This window comes from Phocoena phocoena, chromosome 10 (genome assembly GCF_963924675.1).
Source record: "Phocoena phocoena chromosome 10, mPhoPho1.1, whole genome shotgun sequence".
In the NCBI taxonomy this organism is placed as follows: Eukaryota; Metazoa; Chordata; class Mammalia; order Artiodactyla; family Phocoenidae; genus Phocoena; species Phocoena phocoena.
Window position 1 is genome coordinate 35,603,708 of NC_089228.1, and position 25,222 is coordinate 35,628,929.

Here is a 25,222-nt window from a genome sequence, read left to right on the forward strand (position 1 = left end):
TATATATATATATATATATATATATATATATATATATATTACATATTTTTTTCAATAGATAACTACATTCAAGTAATGAAACACAGGATTTACAATTTCCCTCTGAGGGCAGAGGAAAAGCAAATTCACATACAATTCACAGAGGAAGTACCATGAAAGCCCAGCCAGACAGGAGCTGAGGCCTCTCTGGGGGACGAGGGAGACAGGCAGCAGCAGAAATTATGACAATCACACTGCTGCTTATCGTGGGGGACAGGCAGGTGCTGATGAAGTGGGGGGCCCTGCCTGCTCTGCCTGGGCCAGGTCAGCAGGCCGTGCTGGCTGACCCAGGCTCCCTGGCTGGGGTGGGTTGGGGGCACGTGTCTGGCAACCTCAATTTTCCAGGAGCCTCTCGAATTTGGGGTTCACAAAGGAGAAGCCGGCAAATGCTGTTTGGTCCATGGAGTCGATGAGGTTCTTGTCGCTGTAGGAGAGGCGCGGCTTCTCGTTCAGGAACTCCTGGTCGAAGTTGTTGTAGTCTCCAGCAGACCTCTGCAAGCAGAAGGCAGGGGTGTGTAAGCAGGACCCAAAGGGCAACCTTCCAACGGGTTCCCGACGTTCCAGGGACCCATTCCCAGAGCCATAATCCCTGTTGGGCTGGGACAAGCCAGAGCTGTCCTTATTTAGAACAGAAAAGGGAGTCTTTCTGCTGGAAGGTAGATGCTGTTACCAAGGGAATGAGGGAAGCCAGCAGGGGGCCTGGAGGAGGAAAGGTGGGCATCCACCCAAGCAGGGTTCTAGAAGACCACAGCCCTGGGCCAAAGCCCAGCCACCACCTGTTTTTGTAGGTCCCACAAGCTAAGGCTGGCTTTTGCATTTTTAAATGTTTAGGAAAAAATCAAAAGGAGAATAACACTTCATGACATGTGAAAATTAAATGAAATTCAAAGTTCGGCATCCATAAATAAAGTTTTATTAGTACCCAACCACACCCACTCACTGACATACCGTCTATGGCCGCCTTGAGACTATCTGGCCTGCAAAGCCTAAGATATTTACTCTCAGGCTGTTCACAGGAAAAGTTTGCCAACTCTCTGCTTCTGAAGGTACAATGAAAGAGTGATTGAAAGAGGTCTTAAGCTGGTGGCCCTCAGGCCAAACTGAGCTGCAGGTACAACCATTTTGACTAGCCATGGGTTTTAACGGCATTTGAGCCAATATTTTAAAATTGGGCAATTTGGGGCTTCCTTGGTGGCGCAGTGGTTGAGAGTCCGCCTGCCGATGCAGGGGACACAGGTTCGTGCCCCGGTCCGGGAAGATCCCGCATGCCGCGGAGCGGCTAGGCCCGTGAGCCATGGCCCCTGAGCCTGCGCGTCCGGAGCCTGCGCTCCGCAACGGGAGAGGCCACAACAGTGAGAGGCCCACGTACTGCAAAAAAAAGGGCAATTTGACATAAAAATCCTGGTTTCTGGCTTCTTTGAGAACTGACAGAGCAGAGCAGCCCTGGGCCCATTTCCTGGCACGTCCGCCCACTCTTGGTGCTGAAATCCGCTTGGCCAGTACATCACGGGCCCCACTTCCCACTGACAGGGGCTGCTGATCAGCTGCCTGGTGTTATTTAAAATCAGTCTATCCTTCTTTCTATCAAAAGCAAGACACTGAAAGCAGGCTGCGTGATTTTCCTACAGCTGGCCTGGCCTGATAGTGACGTGCCCAGGGCAGGAGGCACTGAGTTTGAGATCCCTGGAATGGGGGAGTGCTCTGCGGCTTCAAGACACAAACACGGGGGCACATTACGCAGGCTGCTCAGTGGGAACAGCGTGTCCTGACAGAGGAGGGGAAGCAAAGGAGAGAAAGGGGAAGGGAGGGAAGAGCTGCGAACAGAGAAGGGCCACAGAGTTCAACTTCTGAGAAGTCCAGCCTCCCTCTGCTCTCCTGCTGGCTCCTTGGTGGTTTCTCTAGATTCTGGGCCTTTATGCAAACCATCCCTCCTCTACCTGGAATACCTCCCATCTGCCCTTGGCCTGGTCGAGCTTCCCCAGCCCTGCAGACATCCCATTTCCTCTCAGACCCACCCCGATCTCTGCATCTTGGGCACCTGCCCACAGACCATCCCTATGGCAACTGACTGTGTGTGGCCTTGTGACATGTCTTGTACTGCTGTCATTTATCATAAATGACCATCAGTGTGCAAGTTTCTTATCTCTCTGAGGAGCTGGGGCCCCTCTAGCTCTGGGACTGGGCCTCCCACTTCGCTATACAGCCCAGCACAGTGCTCTGCACCCAGAGGGCACTCAGCATTTCCGATAGTTTTTGGAAAATGGATTGGAATAGATGGGTAGGTGGAGGGAGGGGGGCCTTAACTCTGATCCCCAAAGCATACTCCCGTGCACACAGTGGGTTTTAAAGAATGTATGCTAAAGGGTGGCTGGATCCACTGTCACCAATGTTTGTTGAATGACTGACTGAGGAGAGATGGTGAGGATACGAGGGTAGAGGCTGTGGCTCAGTGTGCCAAGGAGGTTGGGAAAGCAGATTTGCTAGAAGAAGGGAGAGGAGGAGAGCATGTGAATGATGCAGGAGAGAGGCAGGGCAAAGCAGGAGGAGTCCACTCCGGAAGGCAGTGAGAGACAACATTGAGTGGGCAGCCCCCACTGGAGCGGGATCACGTACCACTCTGGGCTTGAAGGGCGGCTCCACTGCACGTTTCTCCAGCAGAGCCCAGTTGATGGTCTTGAAGAAGGGGTGGATTTTGATGTTCCCTGTCACTCCCAGCCTCCTGGTTGTATCCCGTTCAAGCAGCTGCAATGCAGCAGGGAACCTGGTTAGCACCCGAGGGCTGTAGGAAATGGGAGCCTCAGAAAACCCCAAGCAGGCCGAGGGGTGCCCAGGCTGGTCCTGCCCAGCCTGGTATCACAGCCCAGGGCCTCTGGGGTTGAGAAGTCCTCTCTGGCCTCTGGTCCCAGGTCCGGTGGAGAAATAGGGTGTGGACTGGGGCTGCCAGGACTCTCAGCTGGTGGGACTTGTGAGCAAAAGCAGTAGCTCTTATTGGGTGTTTACCATCTGCCTGGCATCATACACTTATGTTTTTTTTCCCAAAAAACTCTGTGAGAAAGGTTCTCTTCTGGCCTCATTTTGTAGATAAGGAGATAGACTCAGAGTTTAGCCTAAGGTCTATCTGTCTTCTGACCCCAAGCCCATCATTGCCAGGCCAGGCTGATTCAGTACAGGGAACATAGACAGGAGGTCCCAAGAACGTGGCAGGAGAGTGACCCCCCAATGTGTTAGGACCAGAGCACTGGTGAGGCTGCCATCCCTGAGACAGGAGGCTTCTGGCATTCCCGTGACCTGGTGTCTACCAGCTCCTGCCCCTGCCAGCCCAGCCCAGGGGCTCCTACCTTCTCCAGGATGTCCTTGGACTCCCTGGTGATCCAGCGGGGATAATACGGTGAGTCCACACGGATGGACTCGAAGAGTTCGTCCTCATCGTCACCGTGGAAGGGGGACTGACCAATGAGCATCTCATAGAGAAGGACTCCAAAGGACCACCAGTCCACGGAGAATGAGTACTTCAGGCCCTGCAGGATCTGGGGCAGAGGGGGTGCCGGAGCTGAGGGGGCCCTGGAGCACAAGCCCCGACCAGCCCTCCTCAGCCTCTCGGCTGTGACTCGGACATTGCCACCCACCCCCTGTGGAGACAAGGTGTTGGCCAGAGGCAGGGCCCGGAGGGTGCCACTCACCTCGGGGGCGATGTAGTCAGGGGTGCCGCAGAAGGTGCTGGCCTGTTTGTCCCCAAACATGTTCTCCTTGCACATGCCGAAGTCAGCAATCTTGATGTGGCCGTCCCGGTCCAGCATCACGTTGTCCAGCTTAAGGTCCCTGCGGGGAGGGGACAGGAAGAGGAGTCATTAGGGTCCAATTCCCTTCCTCCCTGTAGTCCCCTCCCATGTCCCCATTGTCAGTCCGGAAAGCCTAGGACTCTCTCCAGGGGACGAGGGAATGAGGAAGAGGAGGGGAAAGAGGTACTAAACACAGGTGCTTCCTGCAAGCCGCCTACTGCGTGCTGTGTGCTGGACACCCACCAACCTACTTCCCAAAGCCCAAAATGAGGCTCAACGAGGTGGTATCACTTGCCTAGGGTCACCCAGCTACTCAGCTGTGGAAGCGCCTGGACTCAGGTTTGTCAGACTCCACAAGGGCAGGGAGCCCATCTATTTTATGTAGGTACTTGAGTAGATAACTTAGGCACACGGTAACAAGCACCAGAAAAGCAGAACAGCACAAGGCCCATCTTCCACTAACCTCGCTTGCCAGGCCCTCCCTAGACTGAGTCCAGGCACAGACAGCACATTACAATGTGCATCTCACGCCACCTTTTAAAGCCTGGTCCCTAACATCCAATATGCACTGTCCCATGGATTGGTTTTCCACTTGACAACACACCTTGGGATCATCCCACAATAGTACACACAGCACGGCCTCAGCCTTTTGGATGAGTACATATTAATCCATGGCAGGATGGGACTGTCATTTATTGAGTGAGAATTTATGAAAGCAGACCCCATTGGTGGAAGCTCAGAGTGCTCAGATGCAGCTGCAGAGGGAGACCGATGGCTCCAAGGGAGGGAGACACCATACCAGTCAGTGCTGCGCTCCCACCAAAGGTGTCGAGTATGGGCAGGGAGTTCCCAGTCCCTGGAGCTGTGCCAGCCTCAGCTAAGGGGCCACAAGGAATTGTAGCAATGGAGTAGGTGGTTTAAGCAAATATCCAACTAAAGACCAACTCCAAGAGGAGATGGGGCCACAGCTGGACCGGGATCCACTCAGAGCATTTCAGAGGATATGATGGGGTCGGGGCCTCCCCTCCTAAACACCCCCCACCTTCCAATCCCCGCACCTGTAAATGATCCCTTTCTGGTGTAGAAACTGTAGTCCACAGACTATCTCAGCCGCATAAAACCTGTATGAGACACACACACACACAAAGTGTCCTGAGATTTCTGTAAGCAGCCCCTGCTTCTCCCTGGGTCTTCATCCCCACCCCCAAGGACAGGAAATGCTGAAAATAACTCCACAGACAACCTGGTCCTGATCAAGCACATCTTGTATCAGGCAAGTAGGGGCTGGTAGCCAAGGCAGAAAAGAAAATTGTGAAGTAAAAAGCTCCAAATGAGACAATTCTCTGTCCTAAGAGTGTATGCATTTATATAGATATGCCTGTGTGCACACACACACAGTCTGGGGGTGCATGCTAGTTTAGTGGCCACCCACCTGGGTCCTGCATTGTGCAGGATCACCCACCCACTGAGGCCCAGGGAGGGGACAGGACCTGGCATGTCTAGGTTGTGTTCCCACCCACAGCTCACCCCTCACCCCTAGCTTCCCACACGGGGTGGGGGATGGCCCTGGCCACCCCAAGTCTCTCCAACCCCAGCTCCAGCCCAGGCTGGCTTCACCAGGGGGAGGGAAGAAGGAATGGAAGGCAGATGGGCAGAGGGCTCTTCCCCCAACAGGGCCTCGCGTACGTGGCACGGTAGAGCTCGAAGCGGCCTTTGTCCTGGATGTGATACATCAGGTCGCCCCCATTGAGGAACTCCATCACAAAGAACAGGTGGTCCTGTGGGGGGAGGGTGGTGAGCAGAGGCACAGAAAGCGGCAGGCAGCTCCTTCACTGAGGACCACTAGGGACAAGCCCCAACAGGAAGCAGGGGACATCTGCCCTGGTGGCTGTGAGGGGGGAAGAACGGCCCTGCCCTGAGGAGTCTGAGGAAGGGGGACTCAGCCTTGCCTTAAGTGGTCTGAGGAAGAAGACTGGGCCCTGCCCTGGAGAATCTCAATGGGAGACATGGCCTTGACCTGAGCGACTGAGGGGGGATGTGGGCCAGGGGCACTGATAGTGGGCGGGCCGGCACCTTGGTCTGGAAGGTGCAGAAGAGATGGGTGAGAAAGGGATTCTCCCCGGAGAGCGCCAGCACCCGCTTCTCCACCATCGTGCACTCCACGTCATCATCGATCAGAACCACGTCCTTCTTGAGGGCCTTGATGGCGAAGAATTCCTTTTTGCCCTTCAGCTCTGCGAGCAGCACCTGACAGATGGGCAGGGGTGCTGAGCAGGGGAGGTTCGGACCAAAGGTCAGGGCACACGGCCCAACCCAACCCGGAAGCACCCAGGGAGGGTGGGAAGCAGGTGCCCCTTGGCTACCAAGCCCAGGTCCCTCGGGCTGCCTGCCCCAGGGCCATGGGGCCCTCACCTTCCCGAAGCTGCCTTTGCCCAGGATCTTGATGAAGGTGAAGTTCTCAATGCTGCACTTGGTGCTGCTCTCCCAGATCTTGCCGTAGGTCCCAGTTCCTGCCCAAGAGACAGCTGCTTCAGACTCATGTCTCACGTCCAGAGGGTGGTCCTCCCCTGCTGGGTCCCTCCCCACAGAGGTGCCTCCTCTCCAGTTGCACTCAACTGTGTGGAGAGGCTGGGTCCCATGCTGGTGTGCGGGGGTAGGGGCTTTCCTGGAAGGAATGGGCACAGCTTCACCTGGGACATCATCTCCAGAGACTCCTGGCTTCTTCTCAAAATTCTGGTAGATCCCAACAGTCTCTGCAGTCTCGGAGTCCGACCTCCGGGCAGGTCTCTGGAGGGGGTAGGGGTTGGGGGGCCAGAGGTCATACCATGGTCAGAACTCCCAAACCAGAGGGAGGACCCCAACCATCCATAACTCCACCCTCAATACCAATGGGGGACAGCAGGGGCAGAGCCCAGGACCCCAGGCGGTGCATGTGCATGTACACATGTGTGAACAAGTGCGCGCACACACGCACACACACTTCCGGCACAGAGACGCCTCGGTGGTCTGGAAGGCACTGATTACAAACAAGAGTTCTGGAAATTGAACCCTAACTTCCCAGCCACTTACTCAATAGATTTTTATTTGTGTTGCCTTCACTTGTTTTTTTTTTTCCTCACTTGTGATAGATTCTAGAATCTTAAAGTTCTGTGGCCTCCTTCAAGCTCCACCCATACCCAAATACACACACACAAAAAACATGTACACACTGGACTTCCCTGGTGGCGCAGTGGTTAAGAATCCACGTTCCAATCCAGGGCACACGGGTTCGAACCCTGGTCCAGGAAGATGTCACATGACACGGAGCATCTAAGCCCATGTGCCACAACTACTGAGCCTGTGCTCTAGAGCCCGCAAGCCACAATTACTGAAGCCTGCGCACCTAGAGCCCGTGCTGCACAACGAAGAGTAGCCCCCGCTCGCCACAACTAGAGAAAGCCCGCATGCTGCAACAAAGACCCAACACAGCCAAAAATAAATTAATTAATTAAAAAAAAAAAGTAAAGGAGCAAAAAGAGATTTTAGGTAAACTTTTTTTTTTTTGGCAGTACGCGGGCCTCTCACTGTTGTGGCCTCTCCTGTTGCGGAGCACAGGCTCCGGACGCGCAGGCTCAGCGGCCATAGCTCACGGGCCTAGCCGCTCCGTGGGAGCGGTATGTGGGATCTTCCCGGACCGGGGCATGAACCCGTGTCCCCTGCATCGGCAGGCGGACTCTCAACAACTGCGCCACCAGGGAAGCCCTAAACTCTTTTTTTTTTTTAAAAACCATATACACATAAAGGCTTTAGTTCCAAGTGTTCCAACCTTGCAGTCACCCAGGTTCACCCTCAGGAAAAGCACTGCTTGAATAACTAATTTCTTAGGAGAACAAGCCCACCACCCTCTAATGTCCAATCCTTGAACTGGATCTTCCAGAAGTAGGGTCTTATGTATAAACGTCCCTCACTGCAGTTCCCCAGGAGTGGGCATGAGCCCTGACTCGTCCCCAACCCTGTCACCCTCTGTCCAGGGTTCCCACAGTGCCTGCCCACCTGGGTGACTTGGTTCAAGGCCTCGGCCAAGAGCTTCTGGTTGATGCCACAGAGGTTGGCCACCTTCGTCTGGCACTTATGGTGCACGTTCATGCCACAATCTGGGGTGGGAGAGAAGCAGAGCCATCAGGGCCCCCGCCCAGGCAGGCAGCCAGCAGGCTCCAAAAAAACTGTCCCCTTGTCCCAGGCCCAGCCAAGGGCAGGGAGGGATGGAGGAGAGAGCAGGAGAGAGGAGGGCTTTTGGCAGGGTTTGCTGGGTTTCCTGCATTTAGAAAAAGATGTATCTGAAGCCATCACGAGCACCTCAAATCTTTCATTATTTAAAGAAGAAAAAGAAAAAACAAATGTCTGGGACAAGCTAGACAAGTCACTTTTCCTCCAGACGTCTCTCGTTTCAGTGAAGCCTGAGGTGGGGGAGGGCCTGCAAGGAGCACAAGCTGAGCTGGTGTGAGAGGGGCCCTGGCCGGGGAGCACCTTCCGCCTGCTTTCCCCTCGGTGACTCTCTGGGGCCGACTCGACTCTAACACCTGTTTTATACTTGAGGACATGGAGCTCTCAGCAGTGGGGCCACCTTCTGATGGTCACACAGCAGTAAATGGCAGAGTCAGTCGAGCCAGTGGGGAGGGGCCAGGAGGCCTCATCCACGTGAGAGTCCCCGAGCGAGGGGGCAAAGGCAGCCTCAGCTGGTCTCAGCTTCTGGGGTCCGGGTGGGCCCCCCTCCCACTTCCGCCGCAGCCCCCGCCCTAGCCGGCACGCACCTTCACACTTTAATCCCTGCTTCACCAGCCCCCAGAGCAGGCTGCCGCAGTGGTCGCAGAAGGTGGGGCTCATGTAGTTATAAACCTTGAACCGGTGTGGCATGTCAATGTTGAAACGTTCTTTCTGGAACTAGGGGTGTGGGGTGTCACAGGTCAAGGGTCACATGCCAGCACCAGTCCCTTCCTCACCCCCTAACTCTCCCTGATCCAACCCCATGCGTGGCAAGATCCCCAAGAGGGCTCCGTGGGGACTGGGAAATCCAGGGATCCCAGGGGCCAAGCCAGGGGAAGGAAGGAAGAAGGAAAACGGGGAGGAAGGGTGACCCCACAGGGAAGGGGTGGGGAGAGCTCGAATCCCTCCCGCCCTGCCCTGGGCCCGGCCTCACTATGGTATCCCGGCTGTTGGCTGCAGTGCCCGTACACCGGCCGATGATCTTGTCGATGCATTTCTTGTGGATGGCAGCGTTGCATTCTTGAGGAGGCCCAGGCCCGGGAGAGGGACGGGAAGGCCCCGGAGGGGCAGAGTCTGTGAGCTGGCGCCCCCCGGCCCAGTCCTGCCTTCCACACAAAGTCCCCGTGCTCCCCGACCACCCACACCCTCACCACATGGAGCCCTTGGCCTAGAGCTTGATTTTTCTCTCCTCCGGTCAGTCCCTGTGGGAGGAGTCTGGGAAGGATGGGGCGGGGAGGACAGGTCGATCTGGGGGGGTCTCGGAGGTTAGGAAAGGCTCAAGGAGTCCCGGTGGGCAGGGAGGGGGGCATGGCAGTGAGAGAACTAGAGGCAGGGGAGCCCTCTTTGTGGCTCAGGACAGCAAACAGCTCTTAAGCTCTCTCACCGCACCCCCCCCGCCACACACACACACACACACACACACACACACACACACACACACACACACACACACACACTGACAGATGCACCCCAACACAAAGGCACTCAGGTACACGTACACAGCATGTATAATGACAAACCTTCTTACATAGAATGCTTACCGGGCACCAGCCAGACTTAAAATACAGCTTTACATATTTTATCCCATTTGATCTTCACAATGACTCTATTGTCCCTATTTTACAGATGAGGTAATTGAGGCACAGATAGGTTAAGTAACTTTGTCTAAGGTCCTACAGCTAGGAAGTGGTAGAGCTGGGATTCAGACCCAGGCAGGCTGGCTCCAGAGCCTGTGCTCACCACCACCGGTCCACACTGCCTCATGCATGCACCGATGGCCGTAGAGGAAGGGTGTGCTCATACGTGTGTACCAGATGCACACAACTCTCAAAAGAAGCACACATGCAGCCAGGGATGTGCTGGCAAAGGTCTAACAGCCTCTCTGCGGGGAAAGAGCCCCGATGTGCAGCACTGGCAGATTCTGTGTACATACTCCACTGGGGCCTATTTCAGGCCGCCAACGTGATGTCACTGAACGGGAAGCACTGGGAAGAGATACGCCGGCTCCAGCACCCACTGACGCAGCCGCCGTCCACACACACACTACCACATGGAAAGCCTCACGTGCACACACTCAAGCACAGGCTTCATCCAGACACACCGTCCCAGCACAGGGACACAGGCTTCTCTGTGAAGGCACGCAGGCACATGCGTGCACACACATGTGCATACAGACTGGGCTGTGGAGACACTTACGCCTGCACTTGTAGCCTTGCTTGTTGAGACCCCTGAAAGGCAAGTGCCCAGGCAGGGTGAGTGAGAGGAAGTACCGGGGATGGGGGCCCTCCCTCACACACCCCACCCCACCCCAGCGGACACAGCCAGTCTCACCAAACAAAGTCTCTGCACACAGAGCAGAAAGTGGGCTGTCCAAAGAAGGTGGCGATAAACTCATGGTTCTTGATGTAGTGAATTTTGGCCTGTTTGATGGCTCCACGGCGGTTCATCGTTGGGAACTTGGCCCCGTCTTCACCCCGCATTGACTGCTTGCAATCTGGGGACCGGGTAGGAGTGAAGTCAGCCCCAGCCCACGGGAGGGGCCACACCCCTTCAGTCCCTCCCAGGGCAGTCCTGGACAGAGCGCCAACGGAGGCTGCTTCCCTAAACCTCCATTCTGGCTCCGGTCTCTGAACCTCCGTCCCCAGCCCAGGTAGGGAGGGGCTTACCTATGTCTTCCAGGAAATACTGCACAGACATCAACACCTTGGCCTGGGGTTGCAGGTCCAGCTGCAGGAGTGAGGGTGGGGGAGTCAATGAGGGCGGGCCTGGGCCAAGCCAGACTCAGAACCCGCCCCCATGGTTGGTCCCTGAAGGGCCAGGGAGTCCCAGCACCTAGCCAGACACCTGTTTGCCCAGAGTGGGCAGGGCCCCACCTGTGAGCCCCGCCCCCAGCCCTTACCCAGGAGTATTATTACATTTGGGGAAGTAAAAGGATCCAGCCCACACCCAGCTTGGCCACATGGCCCCGGGAACAGAGTGGGTAAGGGAAACTCCCCGCCCCCAACCCCAGCTGCCCGCTTCACAAGGATCTTAGAATGGAGGCACCGCATCCCCCCACACATGCAGACACACAGACACACGCATACTGACACAGCGTGCTGGTTCTCTCTCTCTCTCTCTCTCTCTCTCTGTAGGGGGCTCTGTCTGTCCAGTCTCCTCACACAGACTGGCTCGTCCTAAGGGCAAGACCCTCAGCTCCCCCAGGGCCTGGTGACTGACAGTGTCCTTTGGGGTAGTGGACAGAGAGCACAACAGGAGCCTCTGCCTGATTCTTCAAGGGTGGGTGCAGCCCTGGGTCAACCTCTCTCGGCCTAGTTCCTTCACCCCTCACTGGAGGCTGAGTAGAGTCTCCATGGTCACAGGTCTTTCCTGGCGGGGACATCTCGGCTGCAGGAGCCCACATGTAACCGCAGGGGGCAGGGATGCCCTGCCAGCGCTGACATCCTGTGGCCACAAGGGACATATGGCCACGTGTGCATGCAGAGTCCAGGTTTCAGCAGGTGAGTGGTGGGCCATGAGCCTTCTCCACCCCGACCCCCACTGCTGTGGAAGATCATAACTGGTGTTCCCCACCAGTTATGCCTGCCTGGGTTTGGAATATCTGTGAAGATTCCAAAAAGAACTGGGAACAATGGGGTTCTCTGAGAAAGGGGACCTGGTGTTGGGGCTAGGAGCCACCCTTTCATACAGCTTGATATGTTTTACTATGTGCACATCCTGCCTTTGCAAAATTAAAAGGGAAAGAAGCAGCTGTAATACCAAGGAGGGCTCTCGTTAGCACCGCCTATGTGCCAGGTTCTGCAGTAAGCCCTTTGCATCCAGTTGCTCATTTCATCAGAACTGACCCCACCATAGGTCTTTTAGTAGTTTCTCCTTTTACAGACTCAGAAGCAGACTCAGAGAGGCGAAGGGTCTGATGAATCGCAGGACCAGGATTTGAACACAAGCTGTTGGCTACAGAGCTGCCCCAGTGGCCGGAGCGGCCAGGTGCCCTCGGCCGTACCCGCTCACTTTGCCCACACACATGCGTGACTGTGGCTGTGCCCCTCACCCAGAACTCGGCCTTGCCATTGTTCTTCTTGCAGCGCTCGGCCAGCACCGACACACCCACTGTCACCTCGGACACTGGCTCCTCCGCGGCTCGCATCAGCACAATCTGGATGACGCGACCTTCGTAGATGTGGGCATCAAACGAGGACTTCCACTCGGGGTACATGGTGGGCTTCTTCTGCACCAGCGTCTTCCCACGCTCTGCAACGGGCCAGGAAGGCAAGGTCAGGCTAGGGAACCTCTGTGCCTCAAATCCCGGGCCTTCCCACAGCCTTCCATCCTATGGAATCTGCCTGCTCTCTCCCCCAGGGCCCAAGTCTCCACTCCTCAGCCCTCATGACCATGCTCTGCTCGCCTCACCAGCCCCATCTCACTCACAATCTGCATGAGAGCACAGAAACGCCGGCAGTTTCCCCAGGGTGCCCTGCTAGGTTCCACCCCGGGCCTCTGCTCCTGCTGTCCCTTCTTCCTGTGACCCACTTCCTCCAGCCCCTCTTAGATGTCACCTTCCCTTAGACATTTACTCAGTGACACTGCCACAGGCTCCCACATGCCAGCCATGGTGTTGGAGGCAAGGAACACGGTACCTGTCCTCCTAGAGTCCCAGTCCTGGTCAGAGACATGAATCAGTTCACCCCTCAAGTGAACATTAAATCACAGCTGTCATGAGACTGAAGAGGGCAAGGTCACTGGTTCTAGACCCGCCCATGGTCAGGTGGCCTGCCCCAACCTAAGGGTCAGGGAAGGCTTCCTAGAGGAAGGGACAGCTCAGCTGAGACCTAAGGGATGAGCCAGGGGTTCACCAGGTGAGGGCAGAAGCAAGAAGGAATGGCGTGAGATGTTTGCTTCTTCCAGGATGACCTCCCTGACTGCAGCCTGGGATGGTTCCTCATCTGGACTTCCCTATCACAGGATCACTGTCTGCCTCCTCCACCAGACTGTGAGCCCCATGAGGGCAGGGCCTGGTCAGCCCTGGAGCATGGCAGTGTTCTCAGTACCCAGCACAGGGCCTGGCACAGATGGACATGTGGAGCTCCTGGAGGGAGCCTGTTCTTGGGTGAAACAACCAGTAGGGGAGGAGCCAGAAGCCCTGAGCTCCACAGAAGGTTCCATGTAGCCAGTGCAGGTGGTTCTACAGGCAGTGAGTCGCCTCTGTTGTCCTGCATTGCAAGCTGAGCTGGGCAGGGAGACGAGGACAAGGAAGAGAAGGATCCCTCAGAGGCTCTAGGAGAACAAGGCACAGTCCCTTCCATTGCTTCCTCCTGGCCCTGGCTTCCCCGCCCCACCGGCTGCTGCCATTGCCTGCAGCACAGGTAGGGTCCAGCCTGCAGCCCTACCTGTGCTGAGTGCCTCCTTCATCCTCACAGCACAGAAGGGCTGGCTTGCCTCATCCGCGGCCTGCAGGGAGCCCAGCTCGTAGGAGTTGAAGGAGATGCGCAGGAACGGTGCCATGTTGGGGCTTGCAGCAGGGCTGTGGAGACAGAAGGTGTGAGGCGGGCAGCAGGGACAGCCCTGGGAGGTGGTCAGGTATCTGCTCCCCCCGAGGGCTCCCACAGCACTGAATTTGGCCCACATGGTGCTTAAAATGCACTAGTCCTAGTTGCCACCATTAAAATTGAGAAGTTTTATGTAAGACTAGATTGGTGGCCTCCCTGGTGAAATTGGAAGGTGCGACATCAGGCCTACTGGGCAATATCTGGCTGGCACTGCCCCCTTTGTTGGGCACCCCTGCCAGTTGACTCCAGTTCAGAGGCCCCCTTCCACTTCTCTCCGAATCCTATCTCGGCCCTGGAGGCGTGTGAGCCTGTGATTCCCATGTCATTCATTTGGGGAGTCAGTCATTCAATGCATCCTTTAATACCCAATGGCTGTTACCTAGTATGTGCTGGCCATAGCATCTTGGTGCCAGCCAAGATGGGCAGGACAGCACCCCTTCCTCCCTGTACCCTGCCCCATGCAGCCCTCCTTGGTTTTCAAAGTTTGGTTTTTGCTCATAACTACCCAGGCAGACAAGCAGGGCCAAGACAAGGAGCAGGGCCAAGATGATCACCCCCACTTTTCAGATGGGAAACTGAAATCCTGAGGTTGAACCAGAACCCAAAGCTGGATTCTCCTAATTAAGCACCCACTTTGTCTGGGATCAGGGTAGTGAAAGGTCCCACCCACATCAGCGTGCTTGACACTTCTGAACCTGAGCCCCTTGGGGTCAGGCGCTCTCGCCTACCTGGAAGTTTGTCCGCACTTTCAGACTAAGTTTTTCCAGCTATAAAACTACTTTAATGTCGAATGTAACGCTGACTTTGCTTCTTACACCACACAGGTTGGCCCCACACGCCCCCATTCCTCACAGTTCCTCAAATCGAGGATCACGACGGGTGGCCCTGAAGGTCTTTCGGCTTGTCCTCGTGGAGGATGCTCAGCTGTGCAAGCCCACAGGTGTACACTCGTACACCTGCACAGACACTGGCTCCGGGCCTAGGCCCCACAGGAGGGAGCTCCACAGCTGAGGCTGCAGGAACGCTAACATTCATCCCTGTATATACGTATTTGCTCCATCCTGAACATAAGCCGGCACGGAGGCAGACTGAGACACGCACCCCTACCCACACATGGGCCTGTGTGCACAGGCAACAGCCACCCTGGCCCTGGGACAGCTCCCCCAGCTCCTCTACATGGCCGCAGAGCACCAGCCAGGCCTGCTGGCAGCTCCAAGCCCAGATGAACTCACAGGAAACACTTGACCTCAGCCTACAGCCCAGCCCAATGGCCCGGCCAGTCCTCTGAAGCATGCAGCCAGAGAAGAGGGGAGGGACCATGCGGGGCAGACTCCACCACGTCCCCTGCCCGGGCCAGGCTCCTACTCAGAGGGAGCGAGAGTGGGTGTGTGAGCTCACGTCTGAGACCAGACAGGCCAGCCACAGTGACCCCTCAGCAGGCAGGCAGGGAGGGAAAGCCCGCTGTGGGCGGCTGCTGCTTTCTCCTGGGGCCGAAGCAGGCATGAGCGTGCAAGCTGGTGTTGGGGGGAGGGGGGCGGTATGTGTGGGTGTGACTGCACAGCCGTGGAGATGTGTGTGCCTGCGAGGACGTGTGAGTGGGTGGCAGGTAGTGTGCACTCAGCCAATGTTGAAGTGGAGAGCGAGCTGTGTGGGCCTGGCTGGGAGCGTGCGTAGGAGCCTGGGTGAGTGTCTCAAACTTCTAGGCAAAAGGACATCGTGCCCCTCCTGCCACCCTGTGTGGTCTGGGGGTCCAGAATGATCAGCAGGGCCCCTGCACAGCACACACTTGCCATGTGTCTGCATCTGCGTTCCAGGGCCTGACCCCCGGCAGACATGGCTCAGCCTCATGCTTCCCAATAGGATAACCTCGAGACCCAGGTGGGGCCGTGATGAACTTCCTGAGTGTCTCAGAGGATGAGGGGACAGGTGGGCAGGGACAAAGGAGGAGCAGTTGTGCTGCAGGGGGCTGGGCTCATATGGGAGAGGGGGTCAGGGCAGCCCTGGGTGGCAAAATGACGGTCAAGCTGCCTGGGTATAAGATCCTATCACCCACACTGCCTTGGCTGTGGGACTCTGTGGGTCACTTGGCCTGAGTCTCAGTCATCCCCATCCTACAGATGAGGAACAGTCCCCTCGCTGCAGGGTTGTCACGATGATGAGAACTTGTATAGGACGAGAGCCAACACCAACCCCACAGCCTCAGGGCGGGGGCCTCTTACCACTACAACCCCTTCTTGCTAATAGCACCCCTCTTTCATCTGTGTACCTTCCTTCACTGCTTACAAAGTACACTCACATCCCCACCACATCCACTCCACGCCACCCCCGGAGCCTGGGAAAATGGTCGTGATAACTGACTCTGCCTCTCGGGGAAACCAAGTCTCCAGGAACAGAGCTGCTCATCCTGGAGTAGCAGGTGGGCCCAACACCTACTGGCCAGCTCCTCCTCGGCCCTTCCCCCACCTCCCCTCGGGGCCCAGTCCAGGTGGCCCATGGGCTCCGGGTCACCCAGCAGGAGCCGTCCATGGACCACCCAGGGCTGTGAGGCAGAGACAGGATCATCAGCCTGCCCTCCAGCTCTGCAGCACACTCGGAGCAGTTGCTGTTCGCAGTCAGTTAGAAGCCACCAGAGGGAAAACCACAACCACAGCAGGCCCCAGTCCTGGCCCCAAACCTGCACAGCCAGGCCGCAGCGCCGTGAGAGGGAAGACCCACGGGCTGCCCTTGGGGCTACTTGGCACTAACCCTAGGGTTAGGTCACCTAGCCCCAACTACCTAGGACTAAACCTGGAGCACAGGCCCCGGCCAGGTTCTATCACCTCCTCCACCTCAACTGCACCGCCTGGACCCCCAGAGGAAGACAGGCACCATGAGCTGGCATATTCTTCCACTGATGGCCATGTGACCCTGAAAGAGGTCTTGGGCCCCTGCACACCAGGACCCCCTGCACAGCAGAGCCAGAGTTGTCCACCTACCTTGCAGAGCATCTGAACACTGGTGGGAAGGCCAGGGGGTAAAGTGACAGCACAAAAGCAAGGTGGGCCAACTATTTATAGCCCCCATGCAAATTGGCTCAGGCCCACAGGCCCCAAAGGAAGGCCATTGGCTCAACCTCATCCCCACTCTGCAGGGCCACGGAGGCGGCAGGGGTTGGACTCCACACAGGCCTCCATGGGGACCAGCTCCTTGGAGCCAGCTGAGGCCAGCCAGGCCTTTCCCAACTGCCTGTGGGCTTCGAGTCTCTACTCTCCTGCTTCTCTAGCCCACAGCAGAGGCAGCCCTGTGAAGCAGAGAGCTCCGGACTTGGGAGTCAAAGGGCCTGGGTGTGAATCAGTACCCTCACTTATAAGAAAGATCATCCTTCTCTGAGGCCAACATACACCAGACCAACCTTGTAATGGCATTAGCTCACTTTATCCCTGTGCAGGTCCCGGAGGTGGATATTTTACTGATGAAGAAACAGGCTCAGAGAGGCTAAGTGACTTGCCCAAGATCACAGAGCCAGTAAGTGGTAGAAGGAGGATCTGAATCCAGGCCTGCCTGACGTTGCAGCCCACATTCTTCTGGTATGCCATGTCAGGAAGAGGAGATGAAGGGCAAGAGGGGGCAGAGGCAGAGATAGATAAATGTGCAGGGAGCAATACACACAAACACACCCATGAGGACAAAGTAAACAAGAAGAGGGGTGAGGGGACCAGGAGACAGGTCCCCTGTGCTTGACCACCCAACCCCCTCCAGGCTGGTCCTAGGTCTGACCTTGGGGACCCCCCGCTACTGTACAAAGAGGGTGGTACAGACCCCTGAACTCCTACTTTTTCTCCTGACCCAGCTGTTTGGGACAGACTCCAGTTCTTAAAACCTGGGGAAGGTCTGGCTGCATCCCAGCCCCAGGATATGAGGGCTTGCTGGCCCGGCTCCCCACCCTGCCCTAGACCAACAGCCCAGAGGTACGGAAAGGCAGGGCCGGGCCGGACCAGAACAGGCGGCCTGCTTCCGCCAGGGCAGCAGAAACATTCTCCCAACCAGTCAGGGGCAGTGGGCAAGGCCAACCTCGAGGTGACCAGAGTGACTGTGCCAGTTGAAGCTCCTGGGGCGTGGAGGACAAGTATGCACATTACACATCCACGTGTGTGTGCATGAGTGTGTTCCAGTAAAGGGGGCGGGGGGGGGTGCATGGCCTGAGGGGCACTATCAGGAACAAAAACGCATTTTCTACAACAATCACATATAACTAGTTGGATAACAATTTTTTTTTTTTTTTTTTGCGGTACGCGGGCCCCTCACTGTTGCGGCCTCTCCCATTGCGGAGCACAGGCTCCGGACGCGCAGGCTCAGAGGCCACGGCTCACGGGCCCAGCCGCTCCGCGGCATGTGGGATCTTCCTGGACCAGGGCACGAACCCGTGTCCCCTGCATCGGCAGGCCGACTCTCAACCACAGCGCTACCAGGGAAGCCCTAACAATTTTTTTAGAGGTAAAAAATAAAACCCATCAAGCCAAAAATATCTCCCAATAGATCAGCCTTCAGAAACTGACATGTCCAGCTCCTTTTTGTACAGAGTGCAGGGGAACTGAGGACCAGGTCCTGCAATGAGGGTCCCCTGGCCCCCAGATAGGGCCGGGTCCCCTCCAACCTAGTCCTTCCCTGACATTTGATTCTGCCTCACAGGCCACAGGGTGATGCCTGCTGGACAGAGGAGCAAAGCAGGGCCCGAGAAGAGAGGCCTTGGGCAAGCTCTTGAGGAGAGTGTGAGAAAGTAGAGGGGGGCTCCCTCACAAAGTCTGCCCAGGGAACAAGAGGAGGCAGGCTGAGGTCAAGCAAAGCAGGGGTGAGTAGGACCAGCTGAGGCCCCTAGAGGGTCTAGGGTCTGGCTCCCTTGAACAGACCCCTGAGGAGAGGGGGATACACCCCTCCGATGCAACCCTCCCCACACACACCCGCCCAGCCTGGGGCAGCCCCTGCCACCTGCCCACGGAAGGCCACCACCCGCTGCTGGTCAAGGCTGGTGGTGGCGGCAAAGCAAAGTGGGGCAGTGTCGGCCTAGGCCCTCTAGGGACACAGACCCTGCCTGGGGGGAGCTCAAGGTCCGGCCCACATCAGTCTTGAGGGATGAACGGAAGAAGGAGGACACAGGAAGCCCAGGCAGTGGGAGGGAAGGAGAGTGAGAGGCAGTGTGATTGCAGGAGGGAGCAGGGCTGGCCCTGGCAGGGTTGCAACAGGGCAAGCGGGCTGGGCGTGGCAGAAGCTGCCGGGCAGGGCAGGCAGGCGCGTAGCAGCTCAGCTGGGAGACTGGCTTCCCCAGATGGCCTTTCCAGACAGAAGCAAGTTTAGGAGGCCACAGGGGTTTCACAACCCAGGAAATGGGCTCAGCAAGAAGAACAGGAGGTGGGGGAGGGGAAGGGCTAGCAAGACCCCTCCAAGGCCCTTCCCCCAGGGCCTGTGCCCCAGCCCCCATGTACTGGGAGAGGGACCAGCCATGGTCTCAGGTCATGGCCAAGTCCCACAGCAGGGGATGTTCCCCACCCCTGCTCTCCCCCAGGACTAGCACCTTATCCCCCAGCCAGACTCCTTCTCAGCCCCTCCCTCGCCCCACACAGACCACCCACTGCCGTGGACTCTCCTCCCCTTGCCCAGTGACCTCCCCTACTACCTGTCACCACTCCCGGTCTCTCCCCAATCCATTCTTCTCACAGCTCAGAACCTCCTGGACTCCCACTGCCCTTGGAGAAGGCCCCAACCTCAGCCTGGCCCTGGCCTCCCCGTCACCTCAAATCTCACCCCTGGCTACTCTGTGAACACATGCCTCACTTTCCAGCTTTTGCACAGGCTGCTCCCTCAGCCAGAATGTCTCCCTGAATTCCTCCATATCCTTACAGATTGCTCTGAAGTCCAGCCCTTCCTTCCCCACTTGCCAGGAAGCCAGCTGCTCCTCTATCTCACGTGCCCCAGCAGGTCCCCTGTGCATGTGTCTGGGATCACACTCAGCAGAGGACCTGGGTGTCTGCCTGTAGCTCGGCCACACATCTGACCGTCCTGGGGACATTCAAAACCTCCACTGCCGGATGACCCGGCCCACTGATGGGAATCAGAGGTGAGGCCTGGGCAGCACAACTGAACCTTTTGCAACTGTCCTTCCCTCAGAACCAGTGAAACACCTGGCTTTTCCCTCAGGAAAACCCATGCCTGTGGCAACAAGATTCTGCACATGACAGTGTGGGGACTGTAGGTCTCGAAGGCCTAGCCTGGTCCCAGGTGACCCCCAGCCAGCGGGCATCACAGTGACAAGACACACCAGGCCCATGGAACTCATAGCCCCACAGGGGACAGCCACATAAGTGTGTAATTACAGAGAAGATGACTGCTGCTCAGGCAGTGAGAAGGCCTGGGGTAGAATGGGGGCCGGAGGGGCCTGTCAGCCGGGGCGGGGGCAGGGTGGTTTGCCTTAGGAAGGGCTTCAATCTGAGAGATGCTCACGGTGCCATGAGCCCATCTGGCCAGAGGGTCTGGAAGGGTAACGGGGACAGGTCTTGGGACCCTGGCTGTCACTGGCTCACACTCACCCCTGCCCGTGTCGGGTGTAGGACCTGTGTGGGGCACAGTCCACAGCAGGCACAGGTCTGAGCCACTCAGCTGGCCCTAGGACTGGGGAAGCCCTGGGCTCAGCCAGAGGGAGGGCTCCAGGTACCCCTGAGGGGGGAACAAAAGTCCCTTCATGGCAAGACTGAAGACAAGGGGGCTCTGTGAGGAGCCAGGGTAGGGGGTATGTCAGGGCCTTTCTCAGAATAACCACACCTGTGTGCCCACACGGGCACACCCACCAAACCAAACACAGTTACACGTGGGGAGCCCTGACTGCAGTTGGACATACACACATAGTTGTAACCATAGGCACATCCACAATCCTATGACAACTCAGTAACGCACACACCGAGAAAGACAACCCTGCTCCCCGGCTCTCACATGCTGACAGACATCCAAGCCCACGCAGATCACACAGGACATTCATACCCTCACGCATTCACCAGCACAGAGAGATCTGTGTGCACACAGGGAGCTGCGAGCACACAGGCACACAGACACTCCAGGCTGGCAGAGATCAACTCACAAGCCTGGAAGAACCCACACGTGCCTGACTACGGTCTGCCACCGGAAAGTCCAAATGTAGCTTTTTCTCCTGCAGCCCGTGGGGCACAACAATTGGGGACAGGGGAGGGAAGGGCAGCAGGACATCAGGCAGGCTGGGCCTCCCCACTGAGGGAGGTGGAGAAAGTTCCTCCTGGCCTGGGGCAAAGTCCAAAGTGTACAAGGGAAGGAGTGGGCCAGTCAGGCTCATCGCTGGGTGGCCTCCCACTGCCTGAGGGGAAGTCAGTGGAGGTTGGGGACGAGGCTGGGGGCCACAGGTGCAGTCACAGGCCTGGTGCACAGGAGGAGGGGCGGGTGCACCTGTGCAGGTAGAGTAGCCATGCGGGCACCCCACACAGCACCTCCATGGAGCTCCGGACTCACTGGGCAGAACCTGACAAAGAGAGGGCGGGTAATTCACCCAAAGCCACAAAGCCAACGGGGCAGACCCCACGGTGGCGGAGAGGGACTCTCCGGTCCTAGCCCCAGAACTGCCCGTCTGGCCTCCCGCGGGACAGGGCACTGCTTGACAGAGGGCACGGCTCCTCCACCAGCCCCCACAGAGATGGGCCCGCAGTCTACTCCTCAGCCCCTCTCTGTGCACCTCCTTCTAGAGTCCCTGTGATTTTCCTGATTGTTGACAACAGCCTTTGTGTTTGAGAGATGGTGAGACGGCCATCTAAGGCTTTTGCCATCCATGCCCACAAGGTGAGTAGGGCCTAGATGATGCCTCCCCACTTTAGGGATCAGGAGAAAGCTGGAGAGAGGCAGGACCATGGTGTGCCATCTCACGGCGGGCAATGAACACAGGAACTGGAGAGCAGGGGCTGGTTGTGGGCTGGACAGGTCTAGTTCAATGGGGTCTACCCTGGGTGCCCTGCGAGCTTGGCTAAGGCCCTCTGGCGTCATCTGTGAAAGGGATGATCTTGCCCTGCCCAGGAGGTGGTGCTGAGTGTAGGAGCTGTACCGTCATCCTTATCAGCACTGTCATCCTCACGCTGGGCCCTCCCCCCACCTGCCCCACCGCCCATTTCCAGCTGTCTGATAGCCACAGGGGCATCCAAACTTCCTTGAATCAGTGGGTAAGCCACTGATCCAGCCACCCAGCCCTGTGGTGTCCTGCTCTGGTCTGCTGCTCTGGAAAGAGAACAAGCTGGGCAAAGACAGCTGAGTCCACTGGCAGACACCTGGCCAGCTACTGTCTCTCTCAGGACCTCAGTCTCCCTACGTTGACAATGGAGACCTCTCAGCTTCCTCCAGCTCTGAGGAACGACCCTACAGTTCTCCTCCTACCTCCTCCCAGCCCCAGCCCACAGCAAGCGGACACCTGCTCCAGCCTCAGGCCTTGGCGACTGGCTACTCCACTGTGCCTGTTTACCCAACACAGCCACAGACATAATCCAAAGCTTCTGGGGCTGTTGTGAAAACAGCAGCTCAGCCACCACAATCCTGCCCACCTGGGCACCCTGGCAGGGACCTTCAAGGGACAGCCACCCCAGCCCTGTACCCAGGGCCTCTCAAACTTCCCCACCAAAGGCCTGCTGAACCCTCTCCTCCCTAGTCCGGGCTTTACGTGCTACCTCTCGACTCTTAGGTTTCACTTTCAGCCCAGACCCTCCTGAACTCCAGGATCCCCAACCTCGCCAAGCTCTGGAGGTGCTCAAACACATCCAAATGAGGCTGACTGTTGTTCTCCACGCAAGTGCCCCTGGTCTCCTAGCAGCGCCAGCACTCAGGCCAGACACCTGGCGGTCGTTTCCACCTTCCCCTTCTTCCCAGCACAGCAAGGCTATCACTTCTGCCTCCTGTCCATCCCAAAGTCCTCTCTTTTCTCCATCACCACCCCATCCAGACACCATCGCCTTCTGCAGGCCTGCACCAGCCTGATCACTACCCTCCATCCTCTCCTCTGGCCCCCATGGTCCCTCTGCCCCAGTGACTAGGCAGGTCTTTTAAGACAGTAAAGCAAGTCTTGTCACCCCCTGCTCAAGTCCCCAGTGTTTCCCATTTCCCTTCTGATGAGCCCAGACCCCTCTCCCCGGCCTCCTGGCCATACCCCGCCCTGCTTCTGGGCCCCAACCCCAGCGACCACTTCTGGTTCCCTAAACAGCCACGTTCCTTTCTGCTCAGGAGCCTCTGAGCTCGCTGTTCCATCTTCCTGCTCCTCCCAAAACGCACACTGGCTCTTTCTCATCATTCAGGTCTCAGATGGACACTCCCTGATCTGCCCATTTCACAGGTGAGGTGACTGAGGCTCAAAGTAGTCCAGTCCCTGGCTTGAGTACACAGCCAGTAAATATCAAGCAAGGATTTGAAGCCAGATCTGTCTGACGCCTGCAGAGGTCTTGCTCCTAAACCTTCGATGCCCTCGCTCACACTCCTAGCCGAGGCCCCTGCCTATCTCCAGCCCTCCAGGCTCCTGGCCCCTGCCTACCACACCGCCAGCATTACCATTCAACACCCAAGAACCCCAGCCCCTTGGCCCTGGATAGCAAAAGCCAAAGCTCAGCCCAACCCTCACTGGGCTGACCTTCTGTCTGTCCCTGGGACAGGCAGGTCCCTGCCACCAGCTGCTGCATGGCAAGGATGTATGTATGGATGTGTGTAAGGGGATTTCCAGCTCTCCCCACTCCTCCAGCCTCCATCAGCCCCACACGTCCGCCCCCTTCCCCAGTCCAAAGGCCAACTCCAAGGGTCCGAAGGGCAGGCAGGCTGGCAGGAGGGCTCACCAGCTACCCCCTCACCGCCAGCCTCAGCTTTTCCAAGCCTCATGTCCCACAAGGGGCCAGGGCAGGGGAGAGGCTTTAGGGAGGCCAGAGGGGGCAGCAGGCAACTGCGGCCTGCCTTTCCCTTCCCTGCATCTGTTTGTCAGAAGATCTATTTTTCTCCCTTTGAAAGGGAGTGAGGGGGAGAAGAGCTGAGTGGGCACAGCTGTTCCACCCTGGAGTTCTCCTCTGAGGACGCAGAACCTATTGAAAACAACAGAACTGTCCCCACCCTGCAGCATTGCCGCTGGAGGCAGAATCGAGACCCGGCTTCTCAGCCGCAGCCACTTGGCCCCGTGACACTGGGCCCATGCCCAGGCCATCAGATGATAATAATCCCATCATTAGTACCACCTGCTGTTCTTCGAACAGTTACCATGAACCGGGTGCTGAGTGCTTTATACAGCTAGTTTCTACTTCTTACACAGGAACAGCGTGCCAGGCACGGTCCTGGCTACTTTGCATACATCATCTGTTGTTTCCAGCACAACCTGGTAAAGGTGGATGCTGTCATGGTCTCAGGTGTCAGAGGGGGACACTGAGGCACAGGGTGTCAAAGCCACTTGCCCAGGTCTGTTCATACAGCTGCTTAGAGCTGCCTAATCCCAGAGATGCAGCCCAGCTGATGTCACTCACACACAAGGGGCCATCCCTGCCTGAGCTAATGCTCTGAGCCTCAGCTTACAGCTTGGAGGAAAAGAGGAGCTGGGGTCATGGAGGCTGCAGGGGACTCCATGGCCTCTGCACCCCCAGCCCACTCCTTGAGTTTCTGTCCAGGCCTGGCCAGCCCTGGCCATGGAAAGCCTGGCCGGTTGACCTATTCCACTGGCCAGACACTGCTCCTCTTGGAGGCAAGACTGGGGTGCAGCAAGCCACAGATAGAGAGCTGGTCAGTCCCACTCTAAAACCACTTCCTGGGCAGCCCAGAGGAAGTGAGCCTCCGGAAACACCTCGGACGGTCTCTCCTTGGGCCCAGGCCTTAGAAAGTGCACAGACCGCCCCAGGAGAAGTCCCCTGCCTGCCTCCCAGTCGCCAGGGCCCAGCAACTCCACGTGTACCAGACATGGACACTGCAGGGAACTGAGGAGCTGACAGGATCTCCCACCCGCCTGTGGGCACCTTGGCCCCGTGACCACAGGCAGCCCACTTCCTCCTCTGTGGCAGCAGCCACAAACAGTGCCAGCACAGCTGACATGGCCCCTCCCCTACATTTATCCCCCCTCCCCCCAGTGCCAAGCCCTGGTCAGCCTGGGGGCCTAGCCCAGGCAGGCAGGATAGCTGGTGAATGCCTGGGAAGAGCTCAACTCCCACTGTGGCCCTGTCTCCTGGAGTGCCTGTGGTCACACAGCCACACCTCAAACCTCACCCTCAGTGCCAGATGCAAGCTGAGCTGTGACCCTGACCAAGGACCGCGCCCCCTTCCTGACCCAGAATGGGCACAGTGTGGTATGTGTGGGCAGGTGTCTGAGCGCACGGATGACTGGGTGAGCCTCTGTGTGCGTGTTTGAGCGTGCCTGCGGGTGAGTGCATGTGAACACGTGTGTACGTGTGTGCGCATGTGTGCTACGTGTGCAGGCACTCATGCGTCTGCGGGTATGGGTACCGAATGTGGCTCAGCTTGTCCCCCTGTGTGTGTTTGTATGTCTATGGCAGTGAGGTAGGTGAAGTTTGAGAGTAGAAAGTGGGCTGGCTTTAAGGCTAATTAATTGAACGTAGGGAATGAGGCTCA

General features: G+C 57.3%; 1 protein-coding gene across 1 annotated transcript; it reads right to left on the reverse strand.

Moving 5' to 3' along the window:
- Positions 1–54: 54 nt before the first annotated feature.
- On the reverse strand, positions 55–13,562 carry PRKCD (protein kinase C delta). Its single transcript, XM_065886198.1, has 17 exons — positions 13,448–13,562; positions 12,112–12,311; positions 10,727–10,787; positions 10,392–10,554; positions 10,257–10,288; positions 8,995–9,080; positions 8,609–8,738; positions 7,851–7,951; positions 6,509–6,605; positions 6,231–6,328; positions 5,892–6,065; positions 5,505–5,596; positions 4,877–4,939; positions 3,720–3,858; positions 3,378–3,566; positions 2,653–2,781; positions 55–531 (listed from the first exon to the last, which is right to left on the reverse strand). Exons 1-17 carry the CDS (start codon positions 13,560–13,562, stop codon positions 373–375), a joined length of 2,028 nt encoding a protein of 675 aa, XP_065742270.1. The 3' UTR covers positions 55–372.
- Positions 13,563–25,222: the final 11,660 nt, after the last annotated feature.